General features: G+C 43.8%; 1 protein-coding gene and 1 pseudogene across 1 annotated transcript; both read left to right on the top strand.

Moving 5' to 3' along the window:
- Positions 1-1,491: 1,491 nt before the first annotated feature.
- On the top strand, positions 1,492-2,430 carry LOC102948320 (annotated as a pseudogene).
- Positions 2,431-9,962: 7,532 nt separating this feature from the next.
- LOC102947135 (olfactory receptor 5W2) lies at positions 9,963-11,612 on the top strand. The gene is made up of 2 exons (XM_037898957.1): positions 9,963-9,978; positions 10,669-11,612. The coding sequence occupies exons 1-2, from the start codon at positions 9,963-9,965 to the stop codon at positions 11,610-11,612; spliced, it is 960 nt and encodes a 319-aa protein (XP_037754885.1).
- The last annotated feature ends 3,830 nt before the right edge of the window (positions 11,613-15,442 follow it).

Genomic DNA, 15,442 nt, shown 5'->3' with positions numbered 1-15,442 from the left:
AATGAGTGAACCTATCCTTCCTATTTTGGGGAGTAACCTAGCAAGGGAAGGACATAGAATACCATGGTGATTGGCATCCTATGGATGGATGGATAGATAGAAAGATAGATTATCTGTAGTACTCTAACATATCTTACAGGTTTTACCTTTCATCTATTGGGATCGGGACAATGAGGTGATTCTGAAACAATTAGTACTTTTCAGCTGTATCTAACTGCCTGTTCCTTTGATTCCAGACCTGTTGCTAAGGTCAGTTGAAAATTTTTCTTGAGCAGTTTTTCTGATGGGCTGTGGGACTTTGGTGATATTCCAGGGCAGTTCAGCAAGGGGAGAGACCATCATGTATCATGGGGTTTGGAGTCCAGCCTGGGAGCCTGCTCCATGGAAGAGATTGGTGGTGTGTGGTATCTGATGCACCCCCGTGGTATTTCCAAGCCGAAATGTTAAGTTTTCAGCCAAAAGCTTTCAGTCTCCACAAAAAAATCCCCTTTGTGGATCAGCTCTACGAAGCCCTTCGGCTTGCACTGAAAACAGCATGATGAAATATACCTCTAACCTCATATTCTGTAACTCTGGTAGAAATTGCATCATTTAATAACACAGGAGAAAACAGTGGGCCGAATTAATCCCAGGATATGAGTTACACCAACTGGTGGCTTGCGTTCACTGAGCACATTAATTAGGTGTTTGTCTCTCTCAGCTCAGGTATTCCCAGTTGCTTCAGGGATCATGTCCCATAGATCGCAAATCTCACTATAAAACTTTCCAAATGCTCCAAACTGGCAGTTTCCATCGATGGGGAAATGTCACCACATCTCTCTCTCTCTTCTCAGCAGGTAGGTGCTATTGTCCTGAATTACAGTCACACACACAGACACCATGGGGATCAGCAGGTACTGAATTCCAGACCTCCAGCACTAAAGCCTCAGCCCCAACTTCCTACTCCTTCAGCTAAAGGAGCGACCTCCTGGGTTGGAAAAAATAGTCAATTACCTAGTCACTGAAGTCACTGAGGCAATTACCTAGTCACTCCCCATGATGTCTCTAGGTTTTCGTACAGGCTCCAGTAAAGGCCAAAAAGCTTAATCAGCACAGTGAGCAACTTTACCACAGAGGGTGGGAAGACTGACACTCCTTTACTCTCACCCCTTCTTTAGCGATGGAATAATCCCTTCAGACTGATTCTCTCACAGCACAGTCACAAGTCACAGTTTTCTGTTCGGAGTAGTGAACAGGAGTGTTTGTGTCGGGGGCATGATTAACCTGCTTGTCATTGTATTTGCACAGCATGTGCATTTTATCGAACACCTGGAATGACCAGCTGTGAACATCTGGCTCTGTGGGCTAAGCCCGTCCCGGAGCGGGTACTGATGTCCATGAGGAAACTGATCTCCATTTATCTTCACTTCTTTCATTACAGAGAAGGGACAGGTTTTCCACACCATCCACCTGCCCACATCTCTGTAGCAGCCTGATCTCTGTTCAGAGGAGATGGAAAAGGGAAATCACTCGGAGGTGACTGAGTTCATTCTCTCAGGATTGACAGATCGTCCGGAACTGCAGGTCCCCCTGTTTGTGGTGTTCCTACTGATTTATGGTATCACCGTGGTAGGGAATGGGGGGATGATCTTGTTAATCACGATTGATCCCCAACTCCACACACCCATGTACTTTTTCCTCAGTAATTTGTCTTTCTGTGACCTCTGCTATTCCTCGATAATTTTCCCAAAGATGCTGCTGAATTTCTTTGCCGAGAGGAAAAGCATTTCTTACACGGCCTGCGCTGTGCAAATGTATCTCTTTCTCGCTTTTGCAGATGTTGGTTGTCTCTTGCTGGCTGTGATGGCGTATGACCGTTATGTGGCCATCTGTAACCCGCTGCTCTATACGGTCACCATGTCCAGGCAGCTTTGTAAACAGCTGGTGGCTGGGGCGTACGCTGTGGGGTTGGTGAATTCAATGATACACACATGTTTTACATTTCGGCTGTCATTCTGCAGCTCCAACATCATCAATCATTTCTTCTGTGATATTCCCGCACTGTTAGCGCTCTCCTGCTCTGACACCCACATCAATGAGATTGTGGTGTTTGCTTTCATGTGTTGCATTACAGTGTGCAGCTTTGTGACTGTCCTCCTCTCCTATGTCTATATCATCTCCACCATCCTGCAGATCCGCTCCGCTGAGGGCCGGCGAAAAGCCTTCTCCACCTGCACTTTCCACTTAACCGCTGTGGTCCTGCTTTTGGCACCATCATCTTCGTGTATTTACGTCCCACCTCCAGCTATTCCATGGACACAGACAAAGTGGCCTCAGTGTTTTACATGCTGGGGATCCCCATGTTGAACCCCCTCATCTACAGCCTGAGGAACACAGGAGGTGAAGGACGCCTTGAGGAAAGCAATGAATAAACTCCTAACCAATTCTTGAATCTGTTTAACCCTTTACTGGTTTAGTGATGAGGAGTGGAAACAGGTGAATTCAATTCCCAGCCCATTACAATGTAATTTCGCAGAGCCTGTGGTGGCATTTTTCATTATTGTATTGTTATTATTATTAATTAGTTTGTATTCAACAGGGTCTGCAGGTCCCAACTGAGATCAGTGGACAAAACACGGGAAGAATCACAGGGCCAGAAAGAGAGAAATATTCTGTGGGTTGGTGGCTAGGGGCACCCACCTAGAGAGTGAGATGCTCAACTTCACGTCTATGTTCCAATGGTTATTTTATTAGTTAACCAGAGTAGAACAAAGATTGAGAGCAACCCAGATCGGAAGAGCACATCACTCAGTGGCTGGGATGCTTTCTGGAAATGCAGGAAACCCAAGTGCATAGTGTGACGGGTTCGGTCACAGAGACCCTCATTTGGGACTGTCACCTGATGTGCTGAAATTACGTCTGAGCCCATTTTCCCTAACTGCATGGGCTTCCAGAACCATGTATTGTTGAGTAAGACATGCTAGCCTACTGCAACACAGAACCAGGGTCTGGGCACACCCCCAAAGCTGCAGATCTGGACTGGAACCAGCTAAGCAGGATACCAGCTCATAATGGGATCTAAACCGCAAATAAATCTGTTTTACTCTGTATACAGCTTATACATGGTAAAATGATAAATGTTCGCCCTCTATATCACTGCAAGTGAGAGATGCACAGATGTTTGCCGCCCCAAGGTAACAATTACTTACACTGAGTTTAGAAATAAACAAAAGTGATTTAATTATGTATGAAAAATAGGATTTAAGTGGTTTTAAGTAGTAACAGACAGAAAAAGTAAGTCACAAAGCAAAATAAACAAAACATGTAAGGCTAAGCTTAATTCACTCAGAAATCAGTTACAAATGTTAACTTCTAACACCAGTTGTTACTTCAGTTAAAATCTTTCTAAGATCGGATGCCTTTTCTGACCTGGGTCCAGCCTGTTCTCACCCACCCCTGTGGTTACAGTCCTTTTGTTTCCAGGTGCTTGCAGGTATCTCTGTGGAGTGGGGAGGCTGTATCTTAAGCCAGCTGAAGACTCTTATTATGTGCCTTCCCCACTTTATATAGAACTTTCCTAAGGTGGAAAACCTTTGTTTGGAATTCAGCCCCCCTTGGTAAAAATACCAGCTTCAAGATGGATTTCAGTATCAGGTGACATGGTCACATGTCACTGTAAGACCCCAGTACCCATTCTTCCTGGGTTGGCCCACAGGTACACAGGAAGGCTTCCAGGTAAACAGAGCCATTCACAGTTCATTGATTCTGAAGCACCTTTAATGGCCTGCACTTAATATGTCTACATAAGTAACACAAGTTTATACCTTATTCTCCTAATGCCAGACAGCGAAATAATCCTTGTAAACAAATAGGATGAACACATTTAGTAGATTATAACCTTTATAATGATATGTTACATGGGGCACTTAGCATAAAGCATATTCCAGTGATGTCATATTCAGAAGAATACTTTCATAAAGCATATGGAGTGCAATGTCACATAGAGCTTTGCCCAGTACTGGACAGAAGGGGGAATTGAACCTGCATCTCCCACCTCACAGGTGAACACCCCAACTATTAGGCTAAAAATTACATTTGGAAGGACCACCGCCGCTTCCTACTGTGGCTGCATTGCGACCGGCACCTAAATACTCCCCCTGTATACACGCATTGTTTTGGGACAAAGTTATTAGGAGTAATTGTAACACATTTCTGAATAGTCTCAGGTCAGTCCAAACGGTATTGATTTTGACAATAAATGATTAGTCCAGAAGAAATTCACCCATTTCTAGACACCTTTGTGTCCCAACGCTGGGAAATTATTTGTTGGTCACCTCTCCAAATGTCTCTTTAAGTAAAGTGGAATACAAAACTGAGTTGACTGTATCATATAAAAAGACCTCACAGGAGAGACAGCAATCCAGACCAGCTGATGCTCTGGCCCTCTGTGTTCCATTTCCACAAGGAAAGACACAGCAACAATTTTCATTGCATGTGCTGTGCACACCTGTTGTCCTGGGAGCAAAGATCCTCCAGGGAGTAAATCTCAACATCATCACAGCCAAATTTAACCTCTGCCACCCAAGGAAGCAGTTACAGAGGTGTAAAGGGTAACGTTGGTGTGGTTATCAAAGAGGGAAAGATTCAACTCTATGTCTAATTTTAGGGTTCTGAGCAAGTACTGCTTCTGTCCTTCTCAACTCATTGTAAGTGAAGGGAAGAAAAACAAAAAGGTACCACCAAGTCAAGGGCAAACAAGTGAGTTTCAGAGCATTTCAGCCTCTAACTGAAATGACAGTGAGCCATTCATGGCAAGGAAGGAAGGAATTATCCTGAGAGGAGAAATGTCAACTTTTCTGAACATATTTACTTATCAGGAGAAGGAAAGAGCTTTACCAAGGGAGGGAGAAGAGTGACAGGAAAAGGAGAAAAAATGTCTTTAATAGGAAGGGGGAAAACTCCCCCATCGATTCAGGAAATGTCTATACTAAGGCCATTACATTGATTCAGCTATTGTGTGCATCAGTGTCATATTGTAGATGCTTTCCACATTGATGGAAGGGTTTTTCCATCGATGTAGTTAATCCAGGTCTCCGAGAGGCAGTAGCTAAGTCAATGGAAGAATTATTACTGAGGGTTGGTACAAGCTAACTGCCTCGTACAGGGTGTGAAAAGTTTCCCCTGCCCTGTGTGACGGAGCTCTGTTGATCTAATTTTTAAGTATGAACCAGGGCTCAGAGAAGCTAAAGATGGAAAAGACCAGTTGCGAAATCTAGTCCTGTCTCCTTGCCAGGCAGCAGAATCCCCTTTGGTTCTTTTGGTCAGGCTTGCTGAAAATATTGCAGCTGTCCCAGCTTCCCAGTAGAGATTATTCTGCATTTTGATTGAGCTCAGTGTCAGGCTCTGTGTATGTAGTGGGCACTGTGTGTCTGTGTGTTTTGTGTGTAGTGGGCACTGTGTGTGTTTGGTGTGCAGTGGGCACTATGTGTGTGTATGTGTTTGGTGTGCATTGGGCACTATTATGTGTGCATGTGGTGGGGGGCGCAGTGGAGCTGAATGTCAAGTGGAGGCAGGTGTGTGTCCCTTGGCATGCCAGTGCTCAGGCTGATGTCTGCCCTCCTCCCAGTGCAGGGCTCTTTGTGAGATCATAGAATAATAGGACTGGAAGGGACCTCGAGAGGTCATCCAGTCCCCTCCCTGCACTCATGGCATTTCTAAGTATTATCTAGACCATCCGTGACAGGTGTTTGTCTAAAATGGTCTTAAAAGTCTCCAATGATGGAGATTCCACAACCTTCCTGGGCACGTGATTCCAGTACTTCCAGTATTCCTCCCTCACTGCTGGGTTTTCTTTTCTATTGTCCACCCTAAACCGCCCTTGCTGGAAGTGAAGTCCATCGGTTCTTGTCCTATCCTTCCCATCCTCCCCCATTGTTTTGCAGTTTATTCTGAAACTCTGTGTGACAGGTTGGATGAGAGAAACCCCTTTAGAACTGACTCTGGAGATGCCGAGACTACCCCTGATCCTGTTTTCCCTGCAAGCTTGGAACTTAAGTACCTTATCTTGTTTGAGCCACGCATGCTTTCCTGTTGCAAACACAGAGCCAAGTCTGAACCACATCCCCCACAAGCTGCAGGCTTCACTGAAAACATTTTAAAAAGTGTTCCTGTCTCTAACACTCAGATACCCAACTCCCAATGGGGTCCAAGCCCAAAGAAATACATTTTACTCTCTATAAAGCTTATACAGTGTAAACTCACAAATTGTTTGCCCTCTATTACACTGATAAAGAGATATGCACAACAGTATGCCCCCCCCCAGGTATTAATACGTACTCTGGCTTAATTAATGAGTAAAAGGTGATTTTATTAAATACAGAAAGTAGAATTTAAGTGGTTCCAAGTAATAACAGACAGAAAAAAGTGAATTACCAAACAAAATAAAACACGCAAGTCTTAGCCTAATACACTAAAAACTAAATGCAGGTAAATCTCACCATCAGAGATGTTCCAATAAGTCTCTTTTACAGAGTAGACTTCCTCCTAGTCTGGGTCCAGTAATCAATCACACCCCTGTAGTTACTGTCCTTTGCTCCAGTTTCTTTCAGGCATCTCCTTGGGGTGGAGAGTCTATCTTTTGTGCCAGATGAAGAAAAAATGGAGGGGTTTCCCAGGGGGTTATATACTCTCTCTCTTGTGGGTGCAAACCCCATCCCCTCTCCTATGCAGAATCCAGCTCCAAGATGGAGTTTTAGAGTCACATGGGAAAGTCACATGTCCATGCATGACTCAGTTCCTTACAGGCCGATGCCACATTCCCAGAAAAACTCAGATGTGGATTGGCGTCTCTCAAAGTTCATTTTTAACATAAGTGTTTCTTGATTGTGCACTTACAGAGAATACTCTTTTCTCAAGAAGCTGACCAACTGCTTCACTGAGGCTACTTAAAATCAAATAAGTACACAACCAATATTCATAACTTTGAATACAAATTGATACATGCATGGAAATAGGATGAATATATCCAGTAGATTATAACCTTTGAAGAGATATGTTATACGGCATATCTCGCATAAACCATATTCCAGTTATGTCATATTTACATTCATGAGCATATTTCTATAAAGCATTATGGGATACAACTTCACACTCTGTTGCACGGACTATAACTTATGGGAAATAAATAAAACTAACAAAAGAATTCGGAGGGAGCTGCCCTGCTTGGAGATATTTTTTAGCAGGATCTGGAGAGATGGTGCAGAGATCTGTGTTAAACACTAGTTTGGGGAATATCCTCCTTTTTGAAGCCTGCCCTGACACTGACATTTTTCAGTGAGGACTGCCTCAGGCACCTCCAGGTCACAGGAGGCAGAGAAGCCAGCAGGAGGAGTTATGAGTTCCTAGAGGAAGTAGGGGCATAGTGTTTCCTGGGCACCGACCTGGAGTGACAGACTTGGGAGTTTCTGAATTCAGAGATTGTTGGCTGTTGGTTGTTTTCTACAAGTGTTCAGGGAAGCAGGACTTTGTGTCCATTCTTTATTAACCCCTCCCCCACGGATTATACCAAAAGAATTTAGCTGACTTGTATCATCAATCTTTCCTCCTAATACAATGAACCCTGCAATACCTCACAGGTTGCCACCTCTTAGGAGAAGGGGGCACCAACATGCTCTAGAGCACTGATAATACCAGCCAAGCCTGCACACCCATGGGGGATAATTTCTGCTTCCATAGTAAGAAGGGAAGAGTCAACACCGGGTCTGCCAGTGGGTCTCCTTGAGGGGAGGTGATGACCATAATGGCCTTGTGCATCTGCAGCTATGGATGGGCCCATCCCTTTGGGGACCTCACCCTTTCATGTCAATTGAACACTATTGTGAGTCAGCACCACACCTTTAGTGTTACTTTCATATTTTCTAGGTTGGTGGCTGTGAGATACCAGGGTCCAACTCCTACTAATCAGCAGCTGTGTCAGAGCTGCCTGCAACCTTGCAATGCCTTGCCGAAGTGGCTTCCACCTGGGACACTCACAAACAACCATCTCACATGCAAATCACACCCTGAGCATGTGTGTGTAACTGCAGCCTGGCCAGGAATAGTTGGATTACCGTCAGGCTCTCACCACCCTTTGTTATACTGCAGGGGGACCCCAACACACTCCCAGTCTTCGATTTCCCTCCAGATATGTACGTCCTGTGCTGCCCAGTCCTCTCCTGGACAATACAAGTTACATTGTCCATTATTTCTTTAATAGCACTAACATGCCTGCAACTTAGCTTCTCAGACACTTCTATTTAAACACACTGAGTCAGATAAAATGATGAAACAAAGTTTATTGATTACAAAGATTTTCAGTGAGTGGAAATAAGGAGGCATAGAAATCAGAGATGGTTTCAAGAAAAATAAAGCTAGAATGCAACTTGTGCCTAAATTAATAAATGATGTGAAATTCAAAGCAAAATTTTCCTAACCACATGCTTCCAGCAGTCTTACTGACCAAACATTTTAGGTCAGGACCCATCCCCCAGTCCAATGGCTGCTTCCTTTATCCCTTCAGATGTAGTGAATCAATGGGCAGAGATCAGAGAGAGAGAGTGAGAGAGAGTGAGAGAGAGCACAGTGTCTTGGGACGTCTGCCCCTTCTTTTTAGAGTACTATTCCCCCTTTGAGAAACATTTCCACCTGGTTACTAGAAGACAAAATGTCTATGTAGAAGGATGTTCCCTGCTGCTTTTTCCCTCACCTGTTTAGATACAAAATTAGGTAGAACACACATTTCTTTGTTTAAGACAGAGCAGTTTGCCAGCCTCAGTTTGGAACATGTATTAATAACACAATACAGTGTAATCTTATAACTTCACATACATTATCAACAATATTGTACTAATATTTACGATGACAGCATGACTATTTCTAGTTGACTCACAGATTTATTTAGCATCTTACAACTGAGCTCTGTGTGCAGATAATTTACATGCAAGAGGGATAATTTTGTGAACTGCAGAAGTCCACAGCATGCTGTGTCCTCCCCCTGATCTCCTCTGGTCGTGATGTTGTCTTCATCAAGCAAATGAAGGAACCTACCTTTCCTACTTTGGGGAGTAAACTAGCAAGGGAAGGACATAGGATACCATGGTGATTGGCATCCTATAAACAGCTAGATAATCTGGAGTACTCTTAAACATTTTACAGGTTTTACATTCCACCTACTGGGGCCAGGAAAAGGTTACTCTGAAACCAGGAATGGCTCTGAAGATATCAGGTATGGCAGCAAAGAATTAGTATGTTCCACCTGTATTGAACTTTCTGGTCCTTTGATTCCAAATTTCTTGCTAAGGCTAGTTGAATTTTTTTTCTTGAAAAGTGTTTTGATGGGAAATTGGATTTTCCATTCAACTCTTTTTTCCATTAAATTATCATTTCCCTGGAAATGATCAGCTTTCCATCAATAAAGCCAATCTGCCCTCCTCCCTAAACCATGCCTGTGGAAACTCTGTTGATGTTTTAGGGCAGTTCAGCAAGAGGAGAGACCATTCTGCATCGTGGGAGATGTAGTCCAGCCTTGGGATCCTGGCCCATGGAAGAGATTGGTGGTGTGTGATATAAAAGGCACCCCCGTGGTATTTCCGAGCTGAAATATTATGTTTTTAGAGAAAAGATTTTGGTCTCCCCGCCCCCCCCCCAAAAAAAACCCCACAAAGCTTTGTGCATCAGCTATACGCAGTACCCAGCTTGCACTGAAAACAGCAGGATGAAATATACCCCAAACCGCATACTCTGTGACTCTGGTAGAAATTGCATCATTGAATTACACAGTAAGAAAGAGTAGGTCAAATTAATCCCCAGGGCACCAATTACACCGAGGGTGGCTTTGCTTCACTGAATGCATTAATCAGGTGTTGTGTCTCGCTGAGCTCAGGTATTCCCAGTGGCTTCAGGAATCATATCTCATAGATCACACATCTCAGTATAAAACTTCACGAATGCTCCAAACTGGCAGTTTCTATCAATGGGGAAACACCACCATCTTTGTCTCTCTCTCTTCTCAGCAGGTACGTGCTATTGTCCTGAATTACAGTCACACGCACGCACGCAGACACCACAGGGATCAGCAGGTATTGAATTCCGGACCTCTAGCACTTAAAGCCTCAGCTCCAACTCCTACCCCTTCAGCTAAAGGAACGACCTCCTGAGTTGGAAAAAATAGGCAATTACCTAGTCACTGAAGCCAGGGCTTCCCATGATGTCTCTGGGTTTTCGTATGGGCTCCAGTAAAGGCCAAAAAGCTTAATCAGCACAGTGAGCAACTTTACCACAGAGGGTGGAAAGACTGACATTCCTTTACTCTCACCCCTTCTTTAGTAAAGGAATAATCCCTTCAGACTGATTCTCTCACAGCACAGTCACAAGTTACTCTTTTCTGTTTGGATTAGTGAACAGGAGTGTTTGTGTGGGGGGCATGATTAACCTGCGTGTCATTGTATTTGCACAGCATGTGCATTTTATCGAACACCTGGAATGACCAGCTGTGAACATCTGGCTCTGTGGACTAAGCCCGTCCCGGAGTGGGTACTGATGTAAATTAAGAACTGATCTCCATTTATCTTCTCTTACCTCATTCCAGAGAAGGGACAGTTTTCTGCACCATCCACCTGCCCACATCTCTGTAGCTGCCTGATCTCTGTGCAGAGGAGATGGAAGAGGGAAATCACTCGGAGGTGACTGAGTTCATTCTCTCAGGACTGACAGATCGTCCGGAGCTGCAGGTTCCCCTGTTTATAGTGTTCCTACTGATTTATGGTATCACCCTGGTGGGGAATGGGGGGATGATCTTGTTAATCACAATTGATCCCCGACTCCACACTCCCATGTATTTTTTCCTCAGGAATTTGTCTTTCTGTGACCTCTGCCTTTCCTCGATAATTTCCCCTAAGATGCTGCTGAATTTCTTAGCCAAGAGGAGAAGCATTTCTTACACTGCTTGCTCTATGCAAATGTATCTCTTTTTCGTTTTTGGAGATGCTGAGTGCCTCTTGCTGGCTGTGATGGCGTATGACCGTTATGTGGCCATCTGTAACCCACTGCTCTATACGGTCACCATGTCCAGGCAGCTTTGTAAACAGCTGGTGGCTGGGGTGTACGCTGTGGGGGTGGTGGATTCAATGATATACACGTGTTGTACATTTCGGCTGTCATTCTGCAGCTCCAACATCATCAATCATTTCTTCTGTGACATCCCCCCGCTGTTAGTGCTCTCCTGCTCTGACACCCGCATCAATGAGATTGTGACGTTTGCCTTCATATGCTGCATTGTGGTGAGCAGCCTTGTGACAATCCTCCTCTCTTATGTCTATATCACTTCCACCATCCTGCAGATCCACTCTGCTAAGGGCCGGCACAAAGCCTTCTCCACCTGCACTTTCCACTTAACGGCTGTTGCCCTTTATTTTGGCACCCTCCTCTTCATGCACTTACGTCCCACCTCCAGCTATTCCATGGACACAGACAAAATGGCCTCAGTGTTTTACACGCTGGTGATCCCCATGTTGAACCCCCTCATCTACAGCTTGAGGAACACTGAGGTAAAGGATGCCTTGAGGAAAGCAATGAATAAACTCCTAACGAATTCTTGAATCTGTTTAACTCTGTATTGGTTTAATTGTGGGGAGTGGAAACAGGTGAATTCAATTCCCAACCCATTGCAATGTAATTCGCAGAGTCCGTGGTAGTATTTTTCATTATTGTATTGTTATTACTATTAATTTGTTTGTATTTCAAGAAGGTCTGCAGGCCCCAACGGAGATCAGTGGACAAAACACGGGAGGAATCACAGGTCCAGAAAGAGAGAATGATTCTGTAGGTCGGTGGCTTAGGGGCATTCACCTAGAGGGTGAGATGCTCAACTTTATGTCTCTGTTCCAATGGTTATTTAATTAGTTATGCACAGTAGAACAACTTTGAAAGGTTTGGTCACAGAGACCCCCATTGGGACTGTCACCTGATGTGCTGAAATTACCTCTGATCCTGTTTTCCCGCCAGACTGGGCCTACACAACCCTGCCTTATTGAGCCAGACATGCTAGCCTGCTGCAACACAGACCAAGATCTGGGCCACACCCCCAAATCTGCAGATCTACACTGAAACTAGCTCAGTGGGTTACCCGTTTCCGGCATGGAGACTCCTAGTTCCCATGGCATCTAATCCCCAAACAAATCTGTTTTACTCTGTATAAAGCTTATACAGGGTAAAATGATAAATGTTTTCCCTCTATATCACTGCAAGAGAGATATGCACAGATGTTTGCCCCCCTCCCTGGTAACAAATACTTACACTGAATTTATAAATAAACAAAAGTGATTTTATTAAGTATAAAAAGACAGATTAAAGTGGGTTTAAGTCATAACAGATACAATAAAAGAAATCACAAAGTAAAATGAGCAAGGCTACTCTTAATAAACTCAGAAATCAGTTACAAATGTTAACTTCTCACCCAAGTTGTTACTTCAGGTAAAATCCTTCTCAGGTCAGATGCCTTTTCGGACGAGGGTCTCACCTGTTCTCACCCACCCCTGTGGTTACAATCCTTTTGTTTCCAGGTGCTTGCAGGTATCTCTGTGCGGTGGAGAGGCTGTCTCTTAAGCCAGCTGAAGACACTCATTGTTTGCCTTCCACACTTAGATAGAACATCCCTAAGGCAGAAAATCTTTGTTTCAAATTCTACCCCACTCAGGAAAAGTACCAGCTTCAAGATGGATTTCAGTGTCAGATGACATGGTGACATGATGTTGCACCGCATAAAGCTTTATGGAAATATGCTTATGAATGTAAATATGACATGACTGGAATATGTTTTATGCTACATATGCCATGTAACATATTTCTGCAAAGGTTCTGAATACGGAATACATTCCTCCTATTTGTATGCATGTATCATTTTGTATTCAAAGTTATGAATATTGGCTATGTACTTTTCTAATTTGAAATAGCCTTAGTGAAGCAGTTGGTCAGCTTCCTGAGAAAAGATTATTCTCAGTAAGTGCCCAGTCAAGAAACACTTAAACCAACAATGAACATGGAGACACCAATCCACATCTCAGCTTTCCCAGGAATATGGTTTGGCTGGTAAGGAACTGAATCATGCATGGACATGTGACTTGCCCACGTGACTCCAAACTCCATCTTGGAGCTGGAATTCTACACAGAGTGGGGGAGGGGTGTCCACCCACAAGAGAAAGTCTATTTAAACCCTTGGGGAACCCTCCATTTTGTCTTCAGCTGGCTCAAGACATATCCTGTGGGGGTGAAGAGGCTACCTGAAAGAAACTAGGACAAAGGTCAGTAACTACAGGGGGTGTGAGTGATTGCTGAGCCCAGACTAGAAGGGAGCCCAGAGGACTAGTCTGTAAAATAAAGCTTACTGGAATACCTCTGAGGGTGAGGTTTTATCTGTATTCAGTTTTCTTGCTGTATTAGGCAAAGACTTGCATGTTCTATTTTATTTTGTTTGGTAATTCACTTTGTCCTGTCTGTTACTGCTTGGAACCACTTAAATCCTACTTTCTGTATTGAATAATTCACTTTTTACTTATTATTTAACCAGAGTATGTATTAATACCGGGGGGTGTGGCAAACAGCTGTTCATATCTCTCAATCAGTGTTTTTGAGGGCAAACAATTTATGAGTTTACCCTGTATAAGCTTTATACAGGGTAAAATGGATTTACTTGGGGTTTAGACCCCACTGGGATTTGGGCAACTGAGTGTTAGGGACAAGAAAACTTCTTAAGCTGCTTTCAGTTAAGCCTGCAGTTTGGAGGACATGGTTCAGAGCTGGGTCTGTGTTTTGTATCCAGCAAGTGTGTCTGACACAACCAGGCAGGGTTCTGGAGTCCGAAACTTGCAGGGAAAGCAGGGGCAGAAGTAGTCTTGGCACATCAGTTGGCAGCCCCAAAGTGTTTCTGTTATCCAAACCCATCAAATTCTTCCTGGTTTGACCCACACATACACAGGAAGACTTGCAGGTAAACAGAGCCATCCACAGTCTATTGATTCTCAAGCACCTTTAATGACTTCCACTTAATGTGTCTAAATCAGTAATACAAGTTTATATCTTATTCTCCGAACTCAGAAATAGAAATAATCCACGTAAACAAATAGGATGAACACACTTAGTAGATTATAAGCTTTATAATTGATATGTTACATGGGGCACTTAGCATAAAGCATATTCAGTGATGTCATATTAATAAGCATATTTTCATAAACCATATGGAGTGCAATGTCACACAGAGCTTTGCCCAGCCCTGGACAGAAGGGGGAATTGAACCTGGATCTCCCACCTCAGAGATGAACACCCCAGCTATTGGGCTAAAAATTACAAAGGGAAGGACCACCACTGCCTCCTACAGTGGCTGTCTTGCATCCCGGCACCTAAACCGTCCCCCCGCACACAAGCATTTTTTTTTGGCAAAGCTATTAGGAGTATTTGTGACACATTTGTGAAGAGTTTCAGGTCAATCCAAACGGTATTGTTTTTGACAATAAATGATTAGTCCAGAAGAAATTCACCCATTTCTACACACATTTGTGTCCCAATGCTGGGAATTACTGAAAGAGACATTTGGAGAGGTGACCACCAAATAAAGTGGAATACATTTACCTCAGTTTTGTATCATATTAAAAAGATCTCACGGGAGAGACAGAGATCCAGGCCAGCTGATGTTCTGTCCCTCTGTGTTCCATTTCAAGAAGGAAAGACATTGCAACAACATTAATTCCATTTGCTGTGCACACCTGTTGTCCTGGGAGCAAAGATGCTCCAGGGGGTAATCTCAAAGTCATCAAAGCCAAATTTAACCTCTGCCACCCAAGGAAGCAGAGACAGATGTATTAAGGGTAATGTTGGTGTGGATAGCAAGCAGGGAAAGATTCATCTCTAAATATGATTTCTGGGTTCTGAGCAGGTACTGCTTCCGTCCTTCTCAACTCATTGAAGTGAAGTGAGGAAAAACAAAGAGGTACCACCAAGTCATGGGCAAACAAGTCAGTTTCAGAGCACTTCAGCCTTTAATTGAAATGACAGTGAGCCATTCATAGAATCATAGAATATCAGGGTTAGAAGGGACCTCAGGAGGTCATCTAGTACAACCCCCTGCTCAAAGTAGTACCAATCCCCAACTAAATCATCCCAGTCAGGGCTTTGTCAAGCCTGACCTTAAAAACTTCTAAGGAAGAGATTCCACCACCTCCCTAGGTAATACATTCCAGTGTTTCACCACCCTCCTAGTGAAAACATTTTCCCTAATATCCAACCTAACCTCCCCCACTGCAACTTGAGACCATTACTCCTTGTTCTGTCAACTGCTACCACTGAGAACAGTCTAGAGCCATCCTCTTTGGAACCCCCTTTCAGGTAGTTGAAAGCAGCTATCAAATCTATCAAATCCCCCCTCATTCTTCTCTTC

The sequence above is a fragment of the Chelonia mydas genome, chromosome 6, assembly GCF_015237465.2.
Source record: "Chelonia mydas isolate rCheMyd1 chromosome 6, rCheMyd1.pri.v2, whole genome shotgun sequence".
Lineage (NCBI taxonomy): Eukaryota > Metazoa > Chordata > Testudines > Cheloniidae > Chelonia > Chelonia mydas.
The sequence above is the reverse complement of the archived record's forward strand: the minus strand, read 5'-3'. Positions and strand labels throughout refer to the sequence as shown.